The 25,532-nt window shown below is 40.3% G+C and overlaps 1 protein-coding gene across 3 annotated transcripts in view; it reads right to left on the reverse strand.

Moving 5' to 3' along the window:
• KCNAB1 (potassium channel, voltage gated subfamily A regulatory beta subunit 1) overlaps positions 1-25,532 on the reverse strand; it is a 434,134-nt gene that overhangs the window by 399,826 nt on the left and 8,776 nt on the right. The window contains exon 1 of one of the 3 annotated variants that reach the window (XM_011998049.1): positions 11,366-11,824. The exons of the other annotated variants lie outside the window; for them this stretch is intronic. Within the exon in view, the coding sequence (XP_011853439.1) occupies positions 11,366-11,607 (242 nt within the window). The 5' untranslated portion in view covers positions 11,608-11,824. Of the gene's footprint in view, positions 1-11,365; positions 11,825-25,532 lie in introns of those variants that run through there. 3 annotated transcript variants of the gene reach the window in all.

Below are 25,532 nucleotides of genomic sequence, written 5' to 3' on the forward strand. Positions count from 1 at the left end.
CTGCCATTGCCCAGTCCCAGCAGCACTGACTACCTTTACTGAGTCAAATGGGTCAGGGTCTTGCCGAAGTGGTAGAGTAGGGCAGACTTAAGTAAGAAAACCCATGGATCTGATGATACCACCAAGGTCCAGCCTGCAACTATTAATTACCAGCAAAAGAGTGTTTCAGTTGTAGGCCAAATAGTTGATGGGAAAGTCTGATCTACACCAAGAACAAGAAGTCTAACCAGAACCCACACTCATCCACGATTACTGAATAGACAGAAAATCCTCTGGTGCATTTATCTAGGAGGACGAGTCAGCTAGGAATCCCAACAGGTAAGCTAACTCTCCACACTTGTTCCCCATAGTTTGGAAGATGACACCTGGCTGCTATAATGAGACGATGACCCCTCCTGTAATAAGATGGAAATGTGAAATGAGGAAAAGAGTAAACTTAAAGAGGACTTGCCAGTGGGATTAAGGGACAACTGGTAGGAAAGGAAAGAAGAGCTGGTGGTAAGAGGAGTGGAGAAGGAGAGGCCCATGGCTCTGTAATATGAGTGTGTTAGACATCTTCACTACTTCTGGTGACCTTAGTCAGGCTGTAATCAGCTAAACCTCCCTCAGAAAGCACCACCTCTAAGTGGAAACAGGAATTCACACTGAGTGAAAGCAATGAGTGTCTCATTCTGGTCAAGGAAACTCAAGGCCCCACTATGAATAGGGCTGGGCAGCGACACATAGAGAACTTTGTGGAGGAAAGTACAATGAGAAATCTACGTTACTTAGAGCTTTCCAGATAAACACAACTAACATGAGATGGACAAATTGATAGATAAATGGATAGATAGGGATTGACTGACTGATTGATTGATTACAAGGAACTAGCTCATGCAACTGTGGAGGCTGAGAACTCCCAAAAACTGCAGTTGGCAAGCTGGAGATGCGAGAGAGCCAATAGTGTAGTTCTGGTTCAAATCTGAAGGCCTGAGAATCAGGAGGGTCAATGGTGTAAGTTTGGACCCAAAAGCCGGAAGGCTCAAGACCTGACTCAAGAAGAGCTGATGTTTCAGTTCATCTCTAAAAGCAGAAATAGACTGATGTCTCAGATCCAACAATCAGGCAGAAGGAATACCCTCCTCTCCTACTCATGAGAGGTCAGCAGGTCAGCATTTTTGTTCAACTTCAAATGACTGGATGACGCCCATCCACAATGGGGAGGGCAGTCTGCTTTACTCAGTCCACTAATTCCAATGTTAATTTCATGCAAAAACACCTTCACAGACACACGCAGAATAATGTTTGACCAAACGTCTGGGCACCCTGTGGCCCAGTCAAACTGACACAAAATTAACCATCACAAACTTAATGAATGATTAAAGTAAATGAGCAAATTAAGGTTAAACAAGGTGGATATCTCAGGAGAAACAAACATAACAAACATACAGTGGGCTATGCCATGATGAGTATGATATGGTCACCTCAAAGCATCTTAAAATCCAAGATTTAAGGACCTATTTCCTATGAGAACAATGCCATCCTCAAGTACCACTGTCTCAAACAAGAACACCTTTGATTTTTCGTAGTGAAAGTTAGGAAGTGAGTGGTGGGGAGACTATGGATCCTGGTGAAGTGGTGTCCTGTGCCTGATATTCAGCGGCTTGTCCTCCAGTGAACATTGAAGGTTTATTTGTTAGACTCCTGCTTAATAATTTATTTATTCAGCAAATATTTATTGAGCTCTACACTAGATGTCAGATTCTGGGAATGCAGTAATTAACTATACAGATAAAATCCCTGCCCTTTTGGAATTCACATTCCAGTGAGAGAGACAGATGATACAGAAATAAACAAATAAGTGCACCAAAAGGAAAAATAGAGGTAGAGGAAGAAAGTGCTAGCATGGACTGTTACAAAGAAGTTACAACGAGAGCTAACCCTTTGGAAAGTTATGTATAAAGATGCCCATCTTATACAATGGTCATCTCTGGAGGTAATCATAGCTCTTCTTTGAAACCATAACCAGCTTCTAGATGCATGTATTGTCACTATGCACTGAGTTACAGAGTGCCGTAAAATTCCAAAAGCAGGGTTAGTCACTGACCTGTTACAAACCCTTCAAATGATAAACGGAGAGCTTACTTAATAAGCTGCACGTTTTACACCCACACTCTACAATTGTCAGAGCTTCTGTCTCGTCTGCCTTGGCAAATTAAGAGGAATATCATGAAGGAGAAAATGACTAAAGACAATTGGGTCAAAAGACAATTGGGTCAAAATCCATTGTCTAAAAATGTTCCATCTAGCCCACTGAGAACCTGCATCTTTCTGGAAGCTCCCACCCCTCCCACAGTGGTTTCACTAGAAGCTATAGTCAGAATCCATACTCCCATTGCTCTGAATCCAGCTGGTATCAGGCCTCTCCTTTGGCTGCCGCTTCAGCCTCTTGGGATGGTTTCCTGACCCAGCTCATTTATGGGCCCCTGACTTAGGGGCTCGACAACCCTGAGGTAACCGTGTCTGCGGTCCATCAGTGCTCAGAGGGCCTTATCCCTCTTAACGTCTGGTGACTCTCTTTTAACATACCTGCCACCAACACCCACCCCTCAGGGGATGTGCTGAGCACATGGACACAGGACCAGATTTATATAGGCTCATAAGGTCAGTAGGCCTATGAGATCCCTTAGCTTTGGGCCTAAAGTTCCACATGAAAATTGGTAGCCCTCATTAGGTAGCTGTGGAAGACACAGTCGTTGGCAGGGACATGGTAACAATATCCAGGAGACCTCCTGTAGGCCTAACAATTGTGTGGCACCACAGCGCCACCTTCCAACCCAAGGCAGACTTGCAATTAGTTGTAGTCTTTCCTTTGACCTCTTTCCTACCCTAAAATTAATTTCTCCTGAACTGTTCCAGATTGAAGGAGACCTAAAAGATATGACAACAAAATATTGCCATCCCATACTGATCCTGCACAACTAGAGTAAAAAAAATGCCACAAAGAGCATTATTGTGTCAGTTGACAAAATTAGAATACAAGGGTAGATTGAAGTATCATATTTATGTAAATTTTACCTAAGTTGCTAATTGTACTGGGGATAAGAAAATATCATAACTCTTAGGAGATATTGAGGAGTAAAAAGCCGTGATGTGTGAAACTTAGTTTTTAAAAGCTTGGAAAAATAAATGGGGAGGTGGGTTGTAAGGAGTGAGCATGTGAGAGCATGAACAAAAGTTTAAGCAAATGGGGCAAAATGTTAACAATATGTTAAGGAAGAAATAGCCCCAGATGTGTTCTTTATATTATTTTTGCAGCTTTTCCTTATGTTTGAAATTATTTTCTGATAAAAATTTTAAAATAGCTCTGGCCTTAAGTACTAGACAGTTTGTCTAAAAATAACTCCTTTACTACCTGTACTCCCACCATTAGGGATTCATTTCTTTGGATGATATATTTTGCAGACACTCTATTAAAAAGCATCTATATTTTAAAACTTAGGGAGAATTAGTTGGTAACTAGCTAAGGAGAGGAAGAGGAATCACTGGATGGGAGACACTCGCTCTAAGTGTGGAGAGGTGACACGTGATAAGCGAAAACAAACAGTGGGTATAGAGGAAGACCATCTCCTAACCAGGTAATAAGCCAGGCCTGCAAGACCATGGTTCTGAGAATATTGACAGGCTTTGATATGGCCTTCTCCCGTGCAGTCCAGATTCACTATGTCTGCTCCATCTTAACTGTGTAACAAGGTGCCTGCACCTGAGATGGGGCTAACACCAACAGAATATTCTCTGAAAGATGGTAGGGGATGAGATGTCTACTTTTCTTTTCTTCACCAACCATGCCCAGGGGTCTGTGGTGTAGCTCAGAACTCCCTATGCTAGAAAACTCCCAGACATAGAAAATTTGCTCTATAAAATATCTAACTGGTTTAGGTTATAATAACATAGGCTTGTTATGGGATCAAGGCTTCTCAGTACCTTAGGAATATGCTGGTCTTACCTTTTTAATTTTTTCATACTATACAAAATTTCCCATTGTCACAATCAAGGTAAATACATAGATTCAAATTTAAGTTCAAGTCTAGGATTGTCTGAAAAAAGTTTTCTGCTAGCAGCGTTTCAGGGAACAGAAGAGCTTCCTTTTCTTTATGAAATAGCACATCCTAGTGGCTCTCACAGGCACTGTAGGGAAATTCAGAAACTGTTTCTCTCTTGGGTGAAAACATCTTTTGCCTACAGTTACTCCTCCGTCAGGAAAATCAGATTTCAAAATGCTCACTTTTTTTCAGATGAAACCACTGTCAACAACTTCTATATGAGAAAGCATGGATCTCTGTAACTCAGTATTGTTCTCAAGCCCTGAATTTCCAGTATTTTCATCATGCTGCGTAAACAAAGCAACTTTTATCCTGGAAAACCCCAAGTGGAAATTTCAAAACAGATTGAGTATCTGCCCACCCCCCAACAATATTTCAAGTCCAAGCAGCATTCATCTCTCACTCTTGCTTAAATTCTCAGCATTTTCTATCTAAACTGACACTTTCAAAACATACTTATTTTAGAACTTCTATTCCATTCAATAGGAAAGAACACGTTCTGCTCGTTTTGAATAAGCCCCTTTCACTGCGCCTCCTCGGCCCTTCACCAGCAGTCTATTCAGGTTTCAAGTAATCACATACATCCTGAGCCCGAGCCATCTTGGTGTCATCTACTTTCCTCCAGAAATATTGATACAAGGAGAAAAACAGCCAGAGGGCTCAGAGCAAATTAGCACAGGCCCAGAGACTCACCAAAATTAGGTCATCTAAAATAAATCATGTAGACATTTTTTCATACAACCCCCTGCATGAGTAGCATTTTTCTAGGCTATTGATTTTCACAGTCACCGCCCTAGCTATTAATACTTTTCAAGCAGGTCTGAGTGTGCCAAGCATCTCATGAAAAGGGCAGGTCACAAGAACACATGATGAAAGGGTGTTTTTGGTGGGGTTTGGGGGTCCTGGGAGGATGACAGTAAGTGCAATTTAGGAACAAATGTAATTTTCAACTTCCACGTATGTCAACCCTGTAATATTATGAAAAGGAGAAAGAGCAAGAGGGATAGTCTTTCCTGGGTATCCACTATACGCCTCTTTGAGTGGATGGCATTACCCCGTGAAGCAGGGCTTTTCAGCTTCATTTTGTAGATAAGGAAGCAGGGGATGAGAGGAGGGAGGGAGGAAGCTTGTCTTTAAATCCTCCTGCTAGAATATCATGTTTGCACTGTGACAGAACCCAGAGAGGGGTTCAAGTGAAAAAATTGTTCCTACTTATCTTCAGAGTCTTCATTTAATGATCAATGAAAACTCTCATTTATGCCGTCAAATTCTCTGCCCTGACATCTTTGAGAAAAGCTGGTAGCTGAGTGAGGTTTCTCTGTAGTTTTCCTTCCCCTGTTTTTCAATTCCATCCCTTCCTGATTCTATGGATAGTCCATAGCAATGCACCATGCTCGGATACTCAAGCTTTTCTGTTGATCTAACCTAGAAGCTTCCTTCCTATTTTCTCTTGTTTTGGGTCAGGCTTGGACTACGTCCTGTTTCTTCTTGGTCCGCCATCTAGTAGCTTGGATTAGTGTGGCCACCACTCAGCAAGCACCCTTGCCTTTTAACAGAAGTCTCTGAGAACTGATGCCTGCAGTCTAGGGAGATCTTCGGACACTGGGGCAAGCTGATGGGAGAGACACTGCAAGCTGGTGGAAGTTTCAGTCCTTTTCATGTCATTCTGGCTCAAATATTTTTGTGCTAGGCACAATGCCAGGCACTGGAAATGCAGCGGTTGATAAAAGATACCTTCATATTACATCGTTTGAAGAGTTATTTATTCCAACATTTCCTGAGGCCAAGCTGATTAAATAGGAGCCCACGTGGGAGATAAAAAGAAAGAAAAATAAACACTTTCTCAATAGATCCTAACAGGAAAAGCAAAAAGAATGAAAAAGCAAGTGAGGAAAGGAGGGTGAAATGTTCAGAATTATGCAATATTCAATTTTAGGTGTTTATTTTCTGTCCCTCTCTCCTTTATAGATAGACACACACTTCTTTTTGGAAATGCTAAAGATGACTAAGTGATAGATTCCTAGGACTGGTTAAAAAGGAGTTTGGAGCAAGGGAGCACTTAGGTTCTCACTCTAGCAGACAGTGAGCTAAGCACTTCCACATATGTGACTTTATGGATTTCTTACAATGCCATTGTGAAATAAGTTAAATTAGGTCCATTTTACAGATAGGGAAGCTGAGGCTTAGCAAGATTAAGTAGCATATTGTATCTAAGATACAGGAGAAAGGATGGGGCTAGAGCACTATTAGTAGGAAAAAGGAAAGTTCCTGCTTGCTCTTTGGTTTCTCTCCTTCCCAACTTCTGAATGGATGCACCTCAATCAAGCAACATGTATGTATCCAGCACTTTCTAAGTGCAAAGGCATTGACGGAGTATAAAATATTATAAGTTTCAGTCCTCATCCTCAAGGTCATGATGCACAATTTTGACAATAAGATACACACACACAGAAATAACTAACAATCTATATCCTGTATAGAGAAAAGACTGGTGGTCCATGCTATGGGGCCAAAGGAGAGCCTGTGGGTTGGAGTTACCTAGGCAAGTGGGATGTGTAAGAATATTCCAGGTAGGAAAAGTAATGATGACTAGAGACTCAATAATTCCGGCAGAAGGTGGAGGGTAAGCATGCAAAGAAGCAGGACTGAGCAGGTCATAAGGCACAGTAACAACAGGGGAGCCTGGAAAAGTAGACAGAGCAGAACGGTGAATATGGCTGGATCTGCAGTATCTCCAGGTATGTGTGTGTGTGTGCGTGCGTGTGTGTGTCTTGGCATGTGGTGGGATGGAGGTTGGGGAGCTGGGAATAAATACAGAAAGCATGAAGAAAGCACTGGACTGAGACTGAAGAGACAGGGGTTCTAGTCCAAGCTTTGTTGCTAGCTGGAAGTGCAACTGCAGGCTACAAACTCAACATCTCTGAGCCTCAGTTTTCTTCAGCTGTAAGACCAGAAATTGGAGCAGATTATCCCTAAGGTCCATCCCATGTTAAGAATTCTGAGACTTTCCCTACTTTTCCCTTTCTTCTTTTATTGCCCTCTCTCTGCTGTCAGCTTAAGGCTTTAGAAAATGTTATCCTTAATTGGCAAATAACACTTATTTTTTCCAGAAACAATTGCTTCATTCCATGAACCTGAACAAGCCCTGTCATTCTTTAAAAAAAAAAAAAAAAAAAAAAAAGAAATCTGTGTTTTTGTTATTGGAAAATTCTTAAAGCATAGCCCAAAGTGGCCAGTGTGGTTTCTATTTAACCAATGTCACTTTTTTCCATTATGCACCTATTCGTCTTTACTGAGTTATTATTTGATGTGATAGTAATATTAGGGGCTCCATAGGAAATATCTTCTAGGAACCTTACTGCTGTGTTTGCTATAAAGATATTGCAAGGATATTATTCATCACACAAAGAAGAACCTCAAAAGGAACTTCTCTCTGATTTACAGATCAGGAAGAGGTATGCCATTACAGAGCAACTGACTTCTCTCTAACTCAAGGACCCTGTAACTTTGTAAAGGGCTCAGTTTTCCTCTTCACAATTTAATGCTGCCAGAAAGCACAGAGCCAAATACAGGTCTAATTCTTGCAACACATTGGCTTATACACAGCGTGCTCCCTCACCCTTGGCTCTCTGTTCCCTTCCCGCTCTTTTGGTGTTTCTTGGCTCTGTTTTTTCCATCTTCTTTATAATTTATTTTTATCTTTCTCAATTATATGCATTTGAGTTCCTTAAATACCTCTGGAAACAAAAAGGTTTAAAAATAAATAAACACAAACAAGTAAATAAATAACCTGAGCAACTGAAGGCCTTGCTTTCTAAAGCAGGGGTCAACAAACTATGGCCTGCTGAACGAACGCAGCCTGCCACCTGTTTTTGTATGGCACACAAGCTAAGAATGATTTTTACATTTTTAATGGTTTGTAGGAAAAAATAAGATTTGTGATATGCAAAAATTGTATAAAATTCAAATTTCTGTGTCCATAAATAAAGTTTCATTGGAACATGGCTATGCCCACTCATTTGTGCATCATCAATAGCTGCATTCAGCCTACATAGCAGAGGTCAGTAGATGTAACAGAGGCAGATACAAACCTGGAGTATAAAATATTTGCTATCTAGCCTTTTACAGGAAAAGGGTTGTCCCTGGATTAGAGCTTCATTTTATATCTGTTTAAGTTTCTCCTGCCAATGTTAGTATTATAAGATTGCTTCAAAGCTAGGTATTTGCTACATACTAACTCAGTCTAGATATTTTTGGTGTTTTTCTCATAAAACTATCCCTCAGAGTATTTTAACCTTGACTCAGGCTCATGTTTACTGTTTGGCTTAGAGTTCAGTGCTATGTAATAAAGACAATTAATTTTCAGCTTTTTAGAAGTAACTTGAAGACCCTCTTAGGTCCATTTTATAGTCACTGATAAAATGAATTTTAAAACTTCTATTTTTGCTGAGATTTCTAAGCCAACAGAAAGATCTACACAGTAACTTGGCACTTTTTACACCACATTCAATGTCCTCCAGTTTCTTTTCAATTGATGCATGTGTTTGCATATTTACTTCTTTTTTTTTTTCTCCTCCTGGTCAACCTTAGTTAGAAATAAAACGAAGTCTCCATGGAAACACAACATAATGCTCTCTCACAGATGATCGAGGGACCCAAGCAGCTGGTATTGGGCTAAAGTCTGCAATGGCGTCTGACCAAATTCGGAATGGAAAACAGCTTACCCAGCTCTTCCAGACCTCTCAGAATTCTAAAGCTGAGCATGGAAACCTACACAGGTTGTGAACTACGGTGGGTTGTCTTGTTCTTTTATTTTCCTTCAGAGAATATTCTCTTATCCATTTCTATGTTTCACTTAAAGGGTTTCAATCCCTCCCCTACGTAGACTGATGGACAGACACAACAGAATAAGTGGGAAGAAAACCTCCATTCCCAGTGAGCAGCTACTATATTAGGCATTTCTATGTCATGACTGGCCCCCAGTGTCTCACAGTTCTAAAAGAGGCAGAGCTTAAATTTGAACTCTGATCTGTTTAACTCCAATGCCCATTTTCTTTCAACTTCACAAGAAAAAATAGAAACAACAAGGCTTAACGGAGGTTTTATCTTTAACGTAGCCATGGTCCCCTGCCCACCCTCTTTTTCCTGAGGGGGAAAAAAAATCATAATAAAGAAGTAAGAATATGAAAGTCAGCTTCTCTCTTAACCCCAACTATGTTTATATGAAATCAAGATCTAAAGCTAAGTTGGGGAGGAACCAAGAGAACCCTGGTTCTCTTTCCTAGAAATCCTTTCCAAATGGTTGAAGGAGAATGTCTTAAATAAGGGTAATAAGTGAGTGTCTTAAAGGGAGAATAAACAGAGCACTAAGGACATTGGGGAGTGGGTAACGGAGAAATGTGTCAAGAAGATGTGTCAGCACAATTTAGAGCCTTGGCTATTTCTTAGGGTTAATGATCAACTAAACTGTGCTTTTCTCCCCTCAAACTCCGATTTAGAAGCAACATTCTCCTAGGTCCCATTTCTTACTACGGTGTGATCTGGTAGCATATACCCTTGTCCAAGGCAGTATCTGGCATCTCCAAGGTAACAGAGCCGTACCCACCAAGGCATCATAAAGAGTCGTTCCAAACCTATAGTCTCAAACCATGGGGAGTATGGGATCCACATAGGTGTCTCAGAAGAGGCTGGGGGATGACTGCTCCCCTCAAACAGGTGGGCTCCAAGCTCCCACCTTTAGCTGAGGCAGCTTTGCTTTCACCTGTCTGGAGAAAGTGTTCCTCTACTTCATAATCCTTTGAAAAATGCTTTCCTAGAACATACCTTCATCTGAACATTGGCACACAGCACAGATCTGTAATTGATATTTAAACTAGACTTTCAAGAGAGAAAGGCATGCCCTCTGAAGGTTTATGCAACAATTCATGGTAATACCACCCATCCTATGACAAAGACACGGAGGCAGACTTTTTTTTAAGTGAAACGGTCCCTCTTCCCCTTCGCCTGATCTGTGTTCACATCACCATCACTGCTACCACTGAGGGTCGAGGAAACACGAAGAGAGAATGTGGGAGGACAGAGAAGCAGGCTCCTTCCAGTGACAGAGAGATTCAGGAAAGAAACAGCAGCATCTCCTCCTCATCCATCCCTCCTCATTCCATGAGCTACCATGAAAAGGTGAGCTCCCCTTCTAAAGCAGGATGTGGTAGGCTGTCCTATCCTCCTTATAAATTGAGAAGAGTTCATTTCTTTTCTGCACAAGCCTTTTATTACATAAAGAGTCCGTGTAAAATACTTTGCTCTCCAGAGAGGAGCCATATCATTGCAAATTGCTGTATTAATATAATTAGCTGATAAATTAGAGCAGCAGCTACTACACTGAAATAGACCTTCAGATTATGGAAAAATGAAATCACTGGGGACATATTGTACATGAAAAACAATCTTATGCTGTGCAGAAGTTTTGATTTGAGCTAGGACAACTGTTCTTACCATTGCTAAATTGTTTTTTCAGTTTTCAGTACCCTTGTCCTTCTGAATGGTTTTTACTCAGTTTCTGGGCTCTTTAAAACTCCAGGCACAGGTAAAGGAAAGACTTGTGCAGGAGCAATAATTGCTCTGAAAAGGAAAGATTCTTCCCATTGCAGAGCAACTTATAAAGATTACACATCCAACCCTATACCAGGAAAACATTTCTCCTTTTTGTTAATATTTCATGAAATAAATAATGGCATTGGAAGTTTAGTGTACTACCAGTAATTTATCTTGGGCTACATTGATAGGGAAATAAATAAGTGCTGTCATTTCAAGGAGAACTTGAACTACTTTATTAGCTATTAGTACAGACTACATGATTCAAGTTTAGAAGAAAATAAGTCTTGAATCCCAGGGAGCATTAAAAAAAAATTCAACTTTTAACTTATAAATTCCCTTTCCCTTAAGAAGAATGGAGTCCCCATTCTTCATTTTGACCTGCTAAATCATCTCCCTACTCAGAGCCAAAGATACTTCTTCTGGCAGCACATGGTTAGGAGTTTCCACAGGTGAACTTGACTGTCTTTTGTGTAACCCTCTGAGGAAAGAGAAAACTCAAAGCTAAAAAAAAAAAAAAAAGTAGAAGAAGAAGAAGAAAAAAAACAAGGCAACCCAAGAAGAGGGCTCACTGCATTTTTCTTTCTTTTTCTTACAGGGTTTTGTCTTGCTACTTCAGTCCTTATTTCTTTAATAACAACCTTTGACATCAGTGCAGTGCCCTGGTTGGATGACTTTGCAATCAGCAGTACCTGTATGCCATGCCCGTCTCTGCTCTGGTGGTTTCCTGCAACGAAATTCCATGAACACGTAGAAACTTTTCCAGATATTTCTGTTCCGCTGCTCCACTGGGCCTCACAGGTTTGCAGGCTGTCTGAGGCTGAGTCTTAGTCACTGCTAGGTGCCATCTACATTTTAGAGCCGATTCACTGGATTTTGGCAGACCCAGCTTGGGGCTAGGGATGTCTGCGCAGGCAGGTTTATACAGATGCATGTTTCAAAAACCCAAGGAAGCAAAGCTAATTGCACGGTGCTTAACTTTAAGACTCACTGTATCTTGCTGTGAATACCTTGGGTTATCTGGCTTCAGTACGTCCCTCAAAAGGATTAGCTTGTTTTCTTTAGATCTCTCTTATCATTTTTGTAGGCGAGCAGGCTCCTACGTTCCCGACAGAGCTGTTGGTTGTGTGTCTCTGCCCAGGCCTGTGCATAAAGGAGCCTTTTGGCGGCCAATCACTTTTCTCATCCCTTTAAAGTACTCTGAGTCAAACGTAAGCAACTATGTATTGGCCCTGGGGAAAAAAAATATGGGAACTTTTTCCCATGTCTTCCTATTTAGGTAAAAGGAAATATTTTGGTGGGATCTGGGCCAGTCTGTTTTTATAAGGACCATAAAGCCTTAGGGATGATTCATGAGTATGTAATGAGGCTTCTCTAAATTATTACATATTTTATAATCAAATAATTTTTTATACTAGTGGCATGATTCATTTGGGTGAAAAGTCCATTAACCTCTTTCAGATGTTGCTGTCAAATGATAGAAAAATATCAAGGGGTTGTAAAAGGCAAAGAGTCCACACAAATATGGCTAACTATTTTTGACAAATGTGAAGAGCAGTTCTGTGGTGCTAGAGCAACTGGATATCCATCAGCGAGGCAAAGCAAAACAACAGCACACAAAAACAAACGAACCATTGACCTAAACCTCATCTTTATACAAAAATCAACTCAAAATTGATCATGGATTTAAATGTAAAATGTAAAACTATAAACTTGTAGGTAAAAACAGGAGAAAATACTCAGAACCTAGAGTTAAGTGAAGAATTATTAGACTTGACACCAAAAGCACAATCCATAAAAGGAAAAACTCATAAATTAGATTTCATCAACATTAACAACTTTTGCTCTATGAAATACCACATGAAGGGGATTTTCAAAAGCAAATTACATTCTGGAAGAAAATATTTGCAAACCACATATCTGACAAAAGACTTATATCTAGAGCATACAAAGAACCCTCCAAACTCAACAATAAAAACATAAACAATCGAATTGGTAAATGGGCAAAAGATATGAACAAACATTTCACTGAAGAGAATATACAGATGGCACATAAGAGCATCAAAAGATCATTAGCCATTAGAGAAATACAAATGAAAACCACAATGAGAGATCACTGCACACCTATCACAACAGCTAAAATACAAATGGTGATAACACTAAATGCTGTCAAAGATTCAGAGAAACTGGATCCCTCATAAATTGCTGGTGGGAATGTGAAATGGTTCAGCCACTCCAGAAAAGTTTCTTATAAGACTAAACATTCCAAACTTACTATAACACAGCAATCACACTGTTGGGTATTTATCCCAGAGAAATGAAAATGTATGTTCACATGAAAACTTGCACACAAATGTTTATAGCATCTTTATTTGTAATAGCCAAAATCTAGAAACAACTCAAATATTCCAGAATGGGTGAATGATTAAACTGTGGCATATTCATACTATGAAATACCACTCAGCAAGTAAAAGAAATGAGCTATTGGTCAAAACAACAAGTTGAATAAATCTCGAGAGCCTTATGCTGAGTAGGAAAAAAAAAAAAAAAAAAAAAAAAAGCTAATACCAAAAGGTTACATTTTGGAATCTGTATCATTCTATATATATAATATTCTTGAAATGGCAAAATTGTAGCTAGAGAGGAATAACAAATTAATAATTGCCATGGGTTAGAAAAGACAAAAGGGAAGAAGATGGCTGTGGCTATGAAAGAGTAGAGGTGGGATTCTTGTGATGGAACTGCTGTGTCTTGATTATGGTAGTGGTCACATCAATCAATACATGCAACAAAATTGCATGGAATTAAATATAAATACACAAAAATGAGTGCATATAATATGGGTGAAATCTGAATAAGGGCAGGGGCTTGTATCATCATCCATTTCCTGATTGTGCTATTGAACTGTGGCTAGGCAAGATACCATCATTTGGGGACACTAGGCAAAGGATATATGGAATCTCTCTATTGCTTCTTATACCTGCATGTGAATAAACAGTTATCTCAAAATTAAAAGTTAAAAAAAAAAAAAAAGCAAAGAAACTCCTCACACATGGGTTTTTCCACCACATGATTCCAGCTGTGACTTTCCTCCAGCCATGACTCCTGGACATAAACTGTTCATTCGGTCTAATAGGCTTCACACTCCCACCTCCCACCTGCCATCACATCTTACATCTTTGCTGACATGAATCTCCACACACACACACATGCTCCCTTAAAGCTCACCTCCTCTAGGAATTCTTCCCAGCCCCTGGCACACAATTATTCATTGAAATTCCACTTGCAATTCAAATCTAAAGCCCTCACTTGACACTTCTAAACTGCTTCACAAACATTTGCACACCGCTTGTGATTTCTGCCATATTTTTGTATATCCTATACCATTATTTATTTACTATTTGGAATTGCTTTTTCTACCTAAATGATTTTTTTTTAGTGTTATGGACTGAATGTTTGCATTCCTCCCAAAATTCATATGTGGAAATCCTAACTTCCAGTGTGATGATATTAGGATACAGAGCCTTTCGGAGGTGAGCGAGTTGTGATCTTGGAGCCCTCAGAATGGGATTAATGCCCTTATAAGAAGAGGCCAAAGGTAGCTTGCTCTCTTTCCACCATGTAAGGACACTGGAAGGAGACAGCAGTGGTCCTTCAACTGGGAAGAGGGCCCTTACCAAGAACCTGACCCTGCTGGCACCCTGATCTCAGACTTCAGCCTCTAGAACTCTGAGAAATTAATGTGTGTTGTTTAAGCCACTAAGTCTATGGTAACAGCCTGAACTAAGACATTTAGTTACGAAACATTATATTACTACCACCATAAACAGAAAAACCTTATCACTTATAATAAAATAGAATGTAGTCTGTAAAAAATGCAATCAAAATAAAGAATGTTATTACATTGCAGCTAGATATTTAGTGTCCAGAGGCTTGGGATCAGAGTCTTAACTCTTTTTATCTTTTATTGACAAAGATTTAAAAGTATTAGAGAGGTTTTAAAGATAATTTAGCACAAATCTGAGATTTTCTCTTCCCTCCTTTTTAAATAATGAGAAAAGAAATAAGAGGAAATTGAAACAGCAATATACTATGTTTACAAAGTGAATCAGTTATTTAATGTCATATGAGTGGTACTTGTACCTCCTTTGGGAAACAAAGACATAATATGCTGTCCCAGAGTATGAGATACCTCTCTTGCAAGTACCTCTTAACTCCCCATCCAGATTATAAGGCCTTTTAGGGAAGGGACTGTACCTGATACAAGCTTGTAAACTCCAGTTATAATGATCAGAATGATGCTTTGTGCACAGTCAACATTGCATAGAGATTAACAATTTCCTTGCTTTAATTTTAAACTCCCAATAGCTACCTTTTCTCTCATAAACCTATTTCCATTTTCACCCTAGCAGCCAAAGCCCTCAGCATGAAAGAAGAAATAAGAGCTTGTAAAGAAAAGGTCAGATAAGCTACGAAACACACACACACAGTACAATGGAGTTAGGGAGAAATTAGCATTCCCAAGTAAAGTTGCACCATTGACATCACTTATGGTAGCCACCAGTTAAATCTGACTACGTGAGCCATGAAAGTGGTTCCTCCAGGGCTGAGAACACCTGGAGGTTGAGGCAGTGGTGCCAGTGGAGGGCCAAGGAAGAAACATAGGTGAACCAGGAAAGCAGTTTCTAAAACATGGGACAGGAGCCCTCTCCCATGTGTCCCTCTCTTTTTGTCCTCCAAATTTGGAACTGGGCCCGGGAAAGGAGAAAGAAATGAGAAAGGCAATATTTGTCTGGAACTGACGTTCCTTTTCATAAAGTTCCAAAAGCAGGTCAATGTCATAAAAGGCCCCAGTTTAAAGGTGGAGGATAGAAACTGTATTTAATAAGAGAACTATTTATCCCTTCGGTTGTCAATACAAATTAAGATCAATTTTAAGTTCAATGTGGTAAGACTGTAAGAAATGCCTCTGAGCAGCTGAGAAGGACAGTTAATGTCTTTCTTGCTTTCCTTCTGTGTCTCAAGAACGATGATTTTCATATTCTTTTTAGAATATTTAAGTACTGTGCAATCACATGGTCAGCAGAGTGTAGGAAAAAACAGGGCCATGTGATGAGACAGGTGCTGCCTGCCCCGTCCTGCTGATGAGGCACGGGAGGTCCGGGACACAGAAGCCACATATAGAAGCTTCCACAGCTCTGGGTGGTGGGCAGCCTTCATCTACACCTGTTCAGGATTCATAAACTGCCCAAGTGTGACCTTGGGCAGGTGTTGACCTTTCTGATCCCTTAGTTTCTTTACAGGCTCAGACTTAGGTAATCTCTAAGATTCTTCTAGTCTACATCTGATGTTCTGTGCATCTTAAAAAGTAATTGCCCTAATCATACTATAGAGATGATGACCCTTCCTCCTGTGTAACTGGCGAGACTCGGAGTCCATGAATTATTCACCAGTTATGAAAGATACCAGGCCCATGAGATTTATGTTATTCTTGGAATATAGCAAACACCTTTATGGCCTAGTTTTAAATGTTTCTTGGCTTAGGAGGTGATTTGTTGAACACTATATTTTGGACATGTCGCAGTCATCCAAGAATCGTCCAGGTCTAAAATAAAAACTGAGGCCAGAGCTGGTGGGGCTAGAGGAGTGGGAATGCACTGCCACCGCTGGGGTGGAGAAGTATTGGGACCACCCAAGTCAATTTGGACAAGGGACACCAGACTACAGTCCAGAGCATATTTTTCTATTCTGATTATTTACAGGAACTTCGTCTTTCTGCTCTTGTTCACGCGTTTGCTCACTAGTGCTCTGCAGGTGATGCCGTGAGATGTCTGCCTTCTTCTCACTGGGAACCTTCTAAAGGGATTCTCCTCCTGTCACTGCCATCTTCTCTTCACCTTTGCCAGAGCTACCTTGGGGTCTAGCTGTATGTGGTGAGACTACAGCTAAGTACAGTATGTGTGTGTTGTGTTAAAAAAACACAATGCATAAAACATTGCCTTTGCCCTCAAGGAGCTCTCAGTGGAGGAGAGGAGAGAAACCAGTAAAGATTACAAAGTGATGTGATATGAGCAAAGATAGAGGCAATCGCTAAGGCTAAACCCAGTCTGGGAAAAGAGCAGAGGATCAGAGAAGATACCCTGAGACAACATCAGCAGGAAAGGTAAAGGGTGGGAAGAGTGGAGGGAGTTCTTCCAGAAATTTGCAATCCAGGCCGGGCACAGTAGCTCATGCCTGCAATCCCAGCACTTTGGGAGGCCAAGGTGGGTGGATCAGTTCGAGACCAATCTGGCCAACATGGCAAAACCTCATCTCTACTAAAAATACAAAAAAAAAAAAAAAATCAGCCAGATGTGGCAGTGGGTGCCTATAATCCCAGCTACTCGGAAGGCTGAGGCAGGAGTATTGCTTGAACCCGGGGGGCAGAGGTTGCGGTGAGATCCCGCAAGTGCACTCCAGCCTGGGTGACAGAGCGAAACTCTGTCTCAAAAATAAAGAAGAAGAAGTTGTTTGCAGTCCATCAAGAAATCTAATGTTAAATGTCTCTATCATGCATTAGTGCTTTTCTAGACAATCCTTCTCATCTCCTATTAGTCTAGATTTTCTCAGCGAATACAACACAACAGTCCTGGTAGGATAGGGGAGGGGTTGCATGTTACAGTGCATGGGAGTACAGCACATGACTAATGGAGGGCCTCTATGGAGCCAGCCTTAGCTTATTCTCCCTGGCATCTAAAGGCAGCCTCTTCAGTCTCACCTGATTCCTTTTCCTTATCCTTACTGCTTATCTATTGTATACTCCCGCATTACAGCGTAAAAACAACCCCTCCCCAATGTGTGATACATACACATTATAACCTTGCTTTAGAAAAAATTAGTAGGAGTGAGAGGATAGAAAAAATAATTATTTGGTACTAGGCTTAGTACCTAGATCATGAAATAATCTGTAGAACAAACCCGTTACACAAGTTTACCCACGTAACAAACCTTTGCATGTACCCCCAAACCAAAAACGAAAGTTAAAAAAAAAAAAAGAAAAAAGAGTGAGCACACTTATTGGTGACTAGGTCTATAGATCTCTATCTTGGTCATAGAGGGTTTGTGGGCAAGACTGGCCCTTGATATTTAACTACTATTCTGCATTGATCCCACAGTCCTCAACTAGAAAGCATCTTTGAGTAGAGCTCTGGCATTTGTAGCAAAAACTTCCTCACCTTCTTTGGGTATGATGACCCTCTTGCTCTTTATTCAAAAGTTCCCAAAAGATGCCAAAATGTAGCCTTAGTCTAAAGCTAAAGGAAGGGAAATGGTCCATGGGGCCCAGATGTGCAAAAGTGCACAATGTGGCCAGAAATACCTCAAAACGTGGCAGTTAGAAGCAATGACTACTTTGGAGGAGAAGTAGGTGAGCAGTGTGGAAAGGATGGGAGATGAGGCCTCAGTCACATTATTTAGGCTCCAGGCTCTCTTTTTCAGTAATGTTGAGCCATGGAAGGTTTGAGAGTATGATAGTATGTGGTCTCAGGCTGTTAAGTCAACACTGAAGTAATGCTTCCAGGGTGCTGAGATCACCTTCTCCCTTATCCCAGTCTGCATTGGCCTGGCTTAGGGGAATTTCCGCAGAGAGAGTAGAGTATGGTAGAAAAAGCACAGGCTATGAAGTTAGGAAGACTTGGGTTCAAATCTTGCCACTACAGCCCACCAGTGGGCACTTTCTGAGTCCCAGTTTCTTCCCCTGGAAACTACAGTTCATCATATTACCTAATAGGGTTGTTGTGAAAATTATAAGAAATATTGTATTTGATGTAACTAGTACAGAATAAATGGCTCAATAAATGGTGACTATTATTATAATACCTGCAATGCTGTCAGTGTCTAAGGGTTACCACAGACACTGCACAACTCCAAGGACTGCCATCCAAATTTTAACATACGTGGATCGTGCCCCTCTAGTGTTGTACAGTGCACAGCACACACAGTTATACGTGGGAGACTTAGACTTCTAACAAGCAATAATTTTCAGAGGACTTCAATGCTATGGGCTGCATGACTATACAATGGTTGGGAATGGCTTTCTCCCTTGCTAAGGAGAAATGAGAGGTTATCTGAATAATGCTTATTTGTTCTTCATCTAGCAAGAAATACCTCCATCACTCCTTAAGTGCCTACTCAGAAAGCAGTTTTGAAAGTTGCAAGGAAGTCCACATATTTTGTCACTGGTGCCACATGCTCTACCATGGGGCTCATCTATCTTCTTCAACACGTTATTTCTATGGGGTCTGGAACTTGTCTGTGACAAGGCTTTGGAGGCTGGGGTGCAGAATGGCACCACGAAAAGTAATTCTCAGCTACAAAAGCAAGCCTAAAATTTTATCTTTTCAGTTTTGTGATATCATGCACTAAGTCTCACTGGAATCATTCCATCCAAAGCAATCTCTCTCTTCATCTTCTAGGCACTTACGATTAATCTAAAACATCTAGGAGTCTAACTAGAGCTAGAGGAACTCTGAAAAATAAACTGATTTAATTGTCTTGTTTTACAAATAAGGTAATAGACATCCAGGTAAGTTGGCACTATTAAGCAGTCATTATTGTAAGGACTGGAATAAAGTGCAAGTTCCCAGGAGCAGGGGCTTAGTGGATAAGGACTTAAATCCTTGCCTGCCAGCCTAATGCTTGGTGATTTGAATACTCTCTGAGTTAATTAGCTTTCTCTGGGGAAAAAAATGGGGAAAACAAAAGCTAAACCAGGCTGGGTGCAATGGTGCATTCTTGTAATCCCAGCACTTTGAGAGGCCAAGCTAGGAGGATCGCTTGAGGTTAGGAGTTCGAGGTCAGCCTGGTCAAAATGGTGAAACTCCATCTCTACTAAAAATAAAAAAAAAAAATTAGCTGGGTGTGGTGGCAGGAGCCTGTAATTCCAGCTACTTGGGAGGCTGAGGCATGAGAATCGCTTGAACCCAGGAAGCAGAGGTTGCAGTGAGGTGAGATTATGCCACTGCATTCCAGCCTGGGCTGCACAGTGAGACTCCATCGTGAAGAAAAAAAAAAGAAAATGAAAAAAGAAAACTAAATCAGTTTATATATTTTGAAGTCCCAAATATACCATCCTGCCTCTTGAAGTGTCATTTCACTGTATAATAATTGTACATGTTTAATCACCAAAGTTCCAAGGCAAAACTGTTGAAAAAACAATCCACTGAAAAGCCCTCTGTGTGTCTCTGCTACAGAAGACAAATGAATAGTTTCACTTTGTTTACTCTATTTGTGCTAGAATGTTTTCTTTGGCTGAGAAATTTATAAAATGTAGACTACAAGCATCCCATCAACATTTTGAAATATTGTGTTCTACATGGTTTGCTTTTATAAAATCTCTATGGTTTATTCCAAGATAAACATAAACTTGAAGTAATTTCAGCATTTGACATTTTCCCAAACAGATTCAAATGTTAGTTCAAATAGAGTAACCACTGAATTTTTAGACATCACCTTTTTTGAAACCTTGCCAGATAAAACACAACCAAGAATGAATGAATGAACAAATAAGATATCCCAAAGCCCATATTTCAAACCTCCTGGTTGATTACCTCAATTCACAAACCATGTATTCTTTCTTGTACATAATTTGAGCAAGACTGGATTTCTTATTTCCCATCCCTCCCTAAAGTAACGATAGCAAATCAGATTAAAAGAACTATTAAAGGCAGGCATCCTGACAGCAGGAAGTAAAGCTTACAGCAAGGTAAGGATACAGAAAAAATAATAGAGGAAGAAAAAGCTCAGAAGCCAAAATTTAAAACTAAAATAGCAAAATGACGACTCCAATTTTCAAGACAGATAGCTCCATATGCTTTAATAGCCCCTGAAGATATTTTAACATAGCACAATAGCCGACATTTATTAAGATAAATGAGAGTTGTCAAGTCATTTCTTCAGGTTTAGAAAGTTAAAATAAAGCCTTGACACTTAAATTAGAAAGTTTCAGGTATTAGAAAAAATCACTTGGGTGAAAGTTTTCATTCTCTGACAATGTCAGATGAATGAGGCTTAATTGGGAATATTTCCTGCATTTAGGAATGTTATCAGGCCCATCCTCATAACTTTTTTCCCCATTAATAGCAATTTGGTGGGTTAGCCCAAAAAAAAAAAAAAAAAAGAAAGAAAGTCAACCAATTTGTTTTCAAGCTGCCGATTACATGTTTCTTTCCCTCGGCCGTTTCTTACCTGCCTCCTCATTGGTTTGCACTCCCACAAACCCCCATGCATTCTCGTATAAGTCTAGTTGAAATGCGCATCTTTAAGTGTATTTTTTCCTGATGCTTCTCTTCCCTGTCTCCCTGCCTCCTGGTGTAACTAATCACACCTTTACCTGAATTTTATAGCAGTTCCTTCACACTTCTAAGATCACACCAAAAAAACTTTACTGTAGTGTTGTCTTCCCTGAACAGATCCCAGGATCGTTCAGGGCAAGAAGCCCTGACTCTGCATCCCTGTATCCCCAGAACTGGAACATGGTGGATGCTCCAGCTTCCTGAATAAATTCTGTTTAATTTTCTAGTTTGATTGTTAGAAACTATTTCAATGTTACATATATGGTAATGAAAGAATGTCCTTAAATGTAAGTATATTTTTTCCTTTTTAAAAAACTAATTCTGAATGTTAACTTCATTGAAAATTCATTTAACTGAAAATACTTTTAAAACACATTCAGTACTTCTTTTGGATAAATGACCATCTGGAATGTAAAATATTGCAAACAGATTTAAGCATTTAATATTTTGCTCAACAGCAACTGGTGTTTGGATAGTCACATCGTTCAAATTACTAAGCTTGGAGACAGAAAGAGCTGACCTTTCTAACACATCCCACTTGTAGAATTGTTTGTGCTGACTCTCACCTCCTTAATCCCAGAGGTAATTAAATAATTCAACAGCCCTTTGGACAGCTTGTTTCATACTTAATGTCCATTGCTGTAATCAAATTAAATATAAAGATTAAGCTACGAAATGTACCTTAGGCTTTGTTTTTTTAAGGAAATATTTCACATGGGAGATATTGGTAATAAAAAGTCTCTTGTATACAAACCATATTTTCTTAACCTATTATTCTCCAAATTCCTCATTAATTCTGCACAAAAATGTATATATACCTTGATTGAGGATAGTGATTCAGAGAAGAATGCCAGAATATCGTTGAGGATATGCAATTTTATTTAACAACATTATATTCAAAACCACGCTGTCTCCTGCTTCTGAGAGCAAAGTGATTATCTTGTCTGTTGTTATGAATCCTGGAAGTCCATTATGGAAAAACCTGTGTAATGATTATATTGTTTAAATGAACACAGTGTTGTAGAAGCTCCCCTTAAAAACATGCACCTTATCTGTTCTGAAATAACAGACTGAATTAGTGAGCTCTCCTGACGCTCCGCAAGCGCTCCCTGAGCCTTGTTTCCATGTGCCTGATCCTGCCTCCTGAGACATCAGACCATGTCTGTAGCACCAGAGTCTGTGGCTGTTACCATGGAAAGGGATGGCCTTGCAGCAACTCCATCTCACAATGGAATGGAGGAGGAATAAAACATGAGCTGCCGAGAGCCTCATCCAGTCATAAGTGAGTCTCAGGGCAATGAGGAAAACTCTGACAGGTTCAAAATGAGAGCTGATGCTCATAGACTGACATAAGGAAGGCTGCTTACTTCATCAGTGTTCCACTGCCAGGTGGATATCAGATGACCATCTACAGGTCTCTGAAGTGTCATCGGCCTTCTCAGTGAAACAGGAAAGTTGAGATCCAAACAAAGAAGCCAGAAGAGATTGACCTACCATGTGGCTCAGGAAAGGTCAGGTCAAGGGGTCCAGTTTGAACAAGGGGAATAACATTGAAAGTAAAGGAATGCCTTGGTCTCTCCATGTTACGGAAAATAGCCAAACTCTACCTTAGAAGCTCCGTAACCCTGTTTCAAACACAGCTCTGTGGCAGAAATGGACCTGGGATTCACCATGCCCACTTCTCTTCCTTCCAAGGCATACATTTATAACTACAATTCCCAGCCTCCCTTGCAGTTGAATGTGGTCATGTGGCTGAATTTCAGTCAACGTTGCCTCTGCCTGCAGATACCACTTACAGGCCTGGCCCACAACATGGGCCCTCCACCTATTCCTTCCATACTCCTCTCTTGATCCATGTCAATGCTCAACTATGGGCCAGCTTAGAAAACAAAAGATGAAGATGATAGACTTTTCATCAGCCCAAGACCCACCTGACTGGACCCTTCCCACCCCTGATTGGACTTACATAAGTAAGAAACAAACTTTCTCTTTTTTGAAACAAGGTGTCACTGTGCTGTCCAGGCTGGTCTCAAACTCCTGGTCTCAAGTAATCCTCCCGTATCTGCTTCCTGAGTAGCTAGGACTACCATTGTGAGCCACCACTGTACCCAGCTTGAAATAAACTTTCTGATTTCAAGGTATTGAGGTTTCAGGATTTTGCAGCTAGGGTTACCTTTAATAAAAACAATGCACTTTATTTTGTAGAAGGCATTCACCTACAACCTATCCACAATAAGCATTTGGGAGCCGTTCCTGGATTGGAAACCAGAGCCAGATATCTGGCGGGAAGCCTAGTTTAATTTTTTGGAGACTGAAGAAATATTTGGCAAGTTTCTGTTTGAAATTAGGTCACAATGTGTGTACCAATGCACAAAAAGTTCCTAATTTCTCTTGCCATGGAATGGAGGTATTTCTCTAAAACTGACACCTGATGACATTTCACATACCTGGGGAGGCTGTTGGGGAAAGCTGTGTTTCAACTGCCATCTCCAAAGAAATATGAGTAAGTGCTCCTCCAAACCGTGTTGTTTCCTCCTCCCATGCAGCAAAAACACACAATGCAATGGTAAAAATCCCTGGCAGGAAATTAGCACATGCCATTCAGTGACAACCACAGTCTACAATTTGAAAGACCCGGGCAGCTATTGCTGTCTAGCTCTCAGAGCTAGGATGAGAAGGAGGTGGCCAAAGACTGACTTAAACTCAAATTCTGAAACTGAATTAAATTTATCTTATAAGGGATGCCACTTGGGTGCCTCCTCAGGCCTCTGCACTTACACAGCTCTTTCGATGGAAACAGCTTCTGTGGGAGAAAAGCCTGAGGAAATATAAAAATCCATAGTTCACCCTATGACACGACCCTCTGCTATCCACCCAAGTGACTATCCAACGTTTCAGCCTCCCAGCCTTTTGATAGACAGGTGCAGGGCAAGAAGCAAAGACTTCAAATGGGAGGGGAAGACATGACTGCCACATCCTGAGTTACAGAACCTTATAGTGTGGTGGAAAGTGAAGGTGAAAAGTGAAATTACTAAAGTGGCATCTTTGTAGTGATCTATAATCAACCCAAACGAGGGGGGAGACATTCTGTTGAGCTAAGATGTGCATCTGCAGTCTGCAGCCTGATTCTCCAGATTCAAGTACTGGCTTTAACACATACTTAACCAGCTAACGTTGGGCAGGATCATTTTTAAGGCTCAATTTCCTTCCACAAAGTGGAGATCATAAAAATAGGCATCACATGCACGTGGATCACTGGGAAGGAATCAATGGAATATCTAAGGAACGTGCTAGCTATATAATAAATAATCAATAAACAGTTGTTGATATTAGGAAAAGAAGAGAGACGTCATGGACTTTGGTCAGCTCACCCAGGAAGGCTTGTTTAAGGTCAAGGAATGAAGCATGGCTGTATCTACCCCTATGTTTACTAGAAAAACAGATTAGGGGTGACCACGCTCTTAAGCCGTGTTCTAAGCTGACTTAGAGCCCATGTCCAGTGCAGAAGGTAATAAAAATAATAACGAACACATAGATGGTGGTTTATAACATACAGAGTATTTTCACATATACTTTGGATCTAATCTTTAAAATCCTAGAAGATGAATAACATAGATGTTTTCATTTCTACCATATAGATGACAAAATCAAGGCTTGGAGAGGAGAGGTGTTTTGCTAAAATCCACACAACCTGCCAGAAACAGAGCTAGGATTTAAATCTAGGCCTTTCTATTCCAGAGACAAGAGATGGATCCACTGTGCATGGAGAGAGGAAATGTGAGACAGACAAGGTGTTTGATCCATCTTAATCAGAAAAGATTTTAAACCAGGGTATGAATGAAAATCTTAGAAGAACAAGGTTCTAACTGAAGCAAGGAGGGAAGCAGCATGTCAAGACCATTTGCTAAGGCTTGGAGAATTTTCCCAAGCTTAAGGAACTCATAGAGGGACTCTTAGCTAAAGGAAGATCAGGGAGGCAAAATAATAGAGGGCCTGATGGCACTTCAAAGGGGAATAGCAATTATGGCTTTTGCTGAAGGCCCCTTCCTATGCACTCAGCACTATGCTAAAACTTTTATGGATATTATCTCATTTAATCTTCTCAACTCTACGAATATGTAACCCTGTTATTCTGATTTTACTGGTGAGAAGACTGAGGTTCCAGGTCACATAGATTGTAAGGGGTTGAATTTAGACCTAAGTCAGTCTGACATCAGAATTTATATTAATGTGTCCCCAGTTTATATATCCATGGCGACTTACAGAGGAGGCAAGAGGCACAACGTCTCTAACTGGCTAATACCACAACTGCACAACGTGAAAAGTAAATGTGAAAACTTAATAAGCCAAGCTGTATAAAATACAACTAAGCTGTATAGCTAAGGCTAAATTTAAACTCATGGTATGATATCACCACACCCCAGAGAAGCAGAGTATTCAGTACATAGAGACAGAACTAGAAAGGTTGACCTTGGATATGGAGTAGAATAACAAAGGCTCAGAGAGATAACCTGGAACATACTTGAGC

This window comes from Mandrillus leucophaeus, unplaced genomic scaffold, assembly GCF_000951045.1.
Source record: "Mandrillus leucophaeus isolate KB7577 unplaced genomic scaffold, Mleu.le_1.0 Scaffold554, whole genome shotgun sequence".
NCBI classification, from domain to species: domain Eukaryota; kingdom Metazoa; phylum Chordata; class Mammalia; order Primates; family Cercopithecidae; genus Mandrillus; species Mandrillus leucophaeus.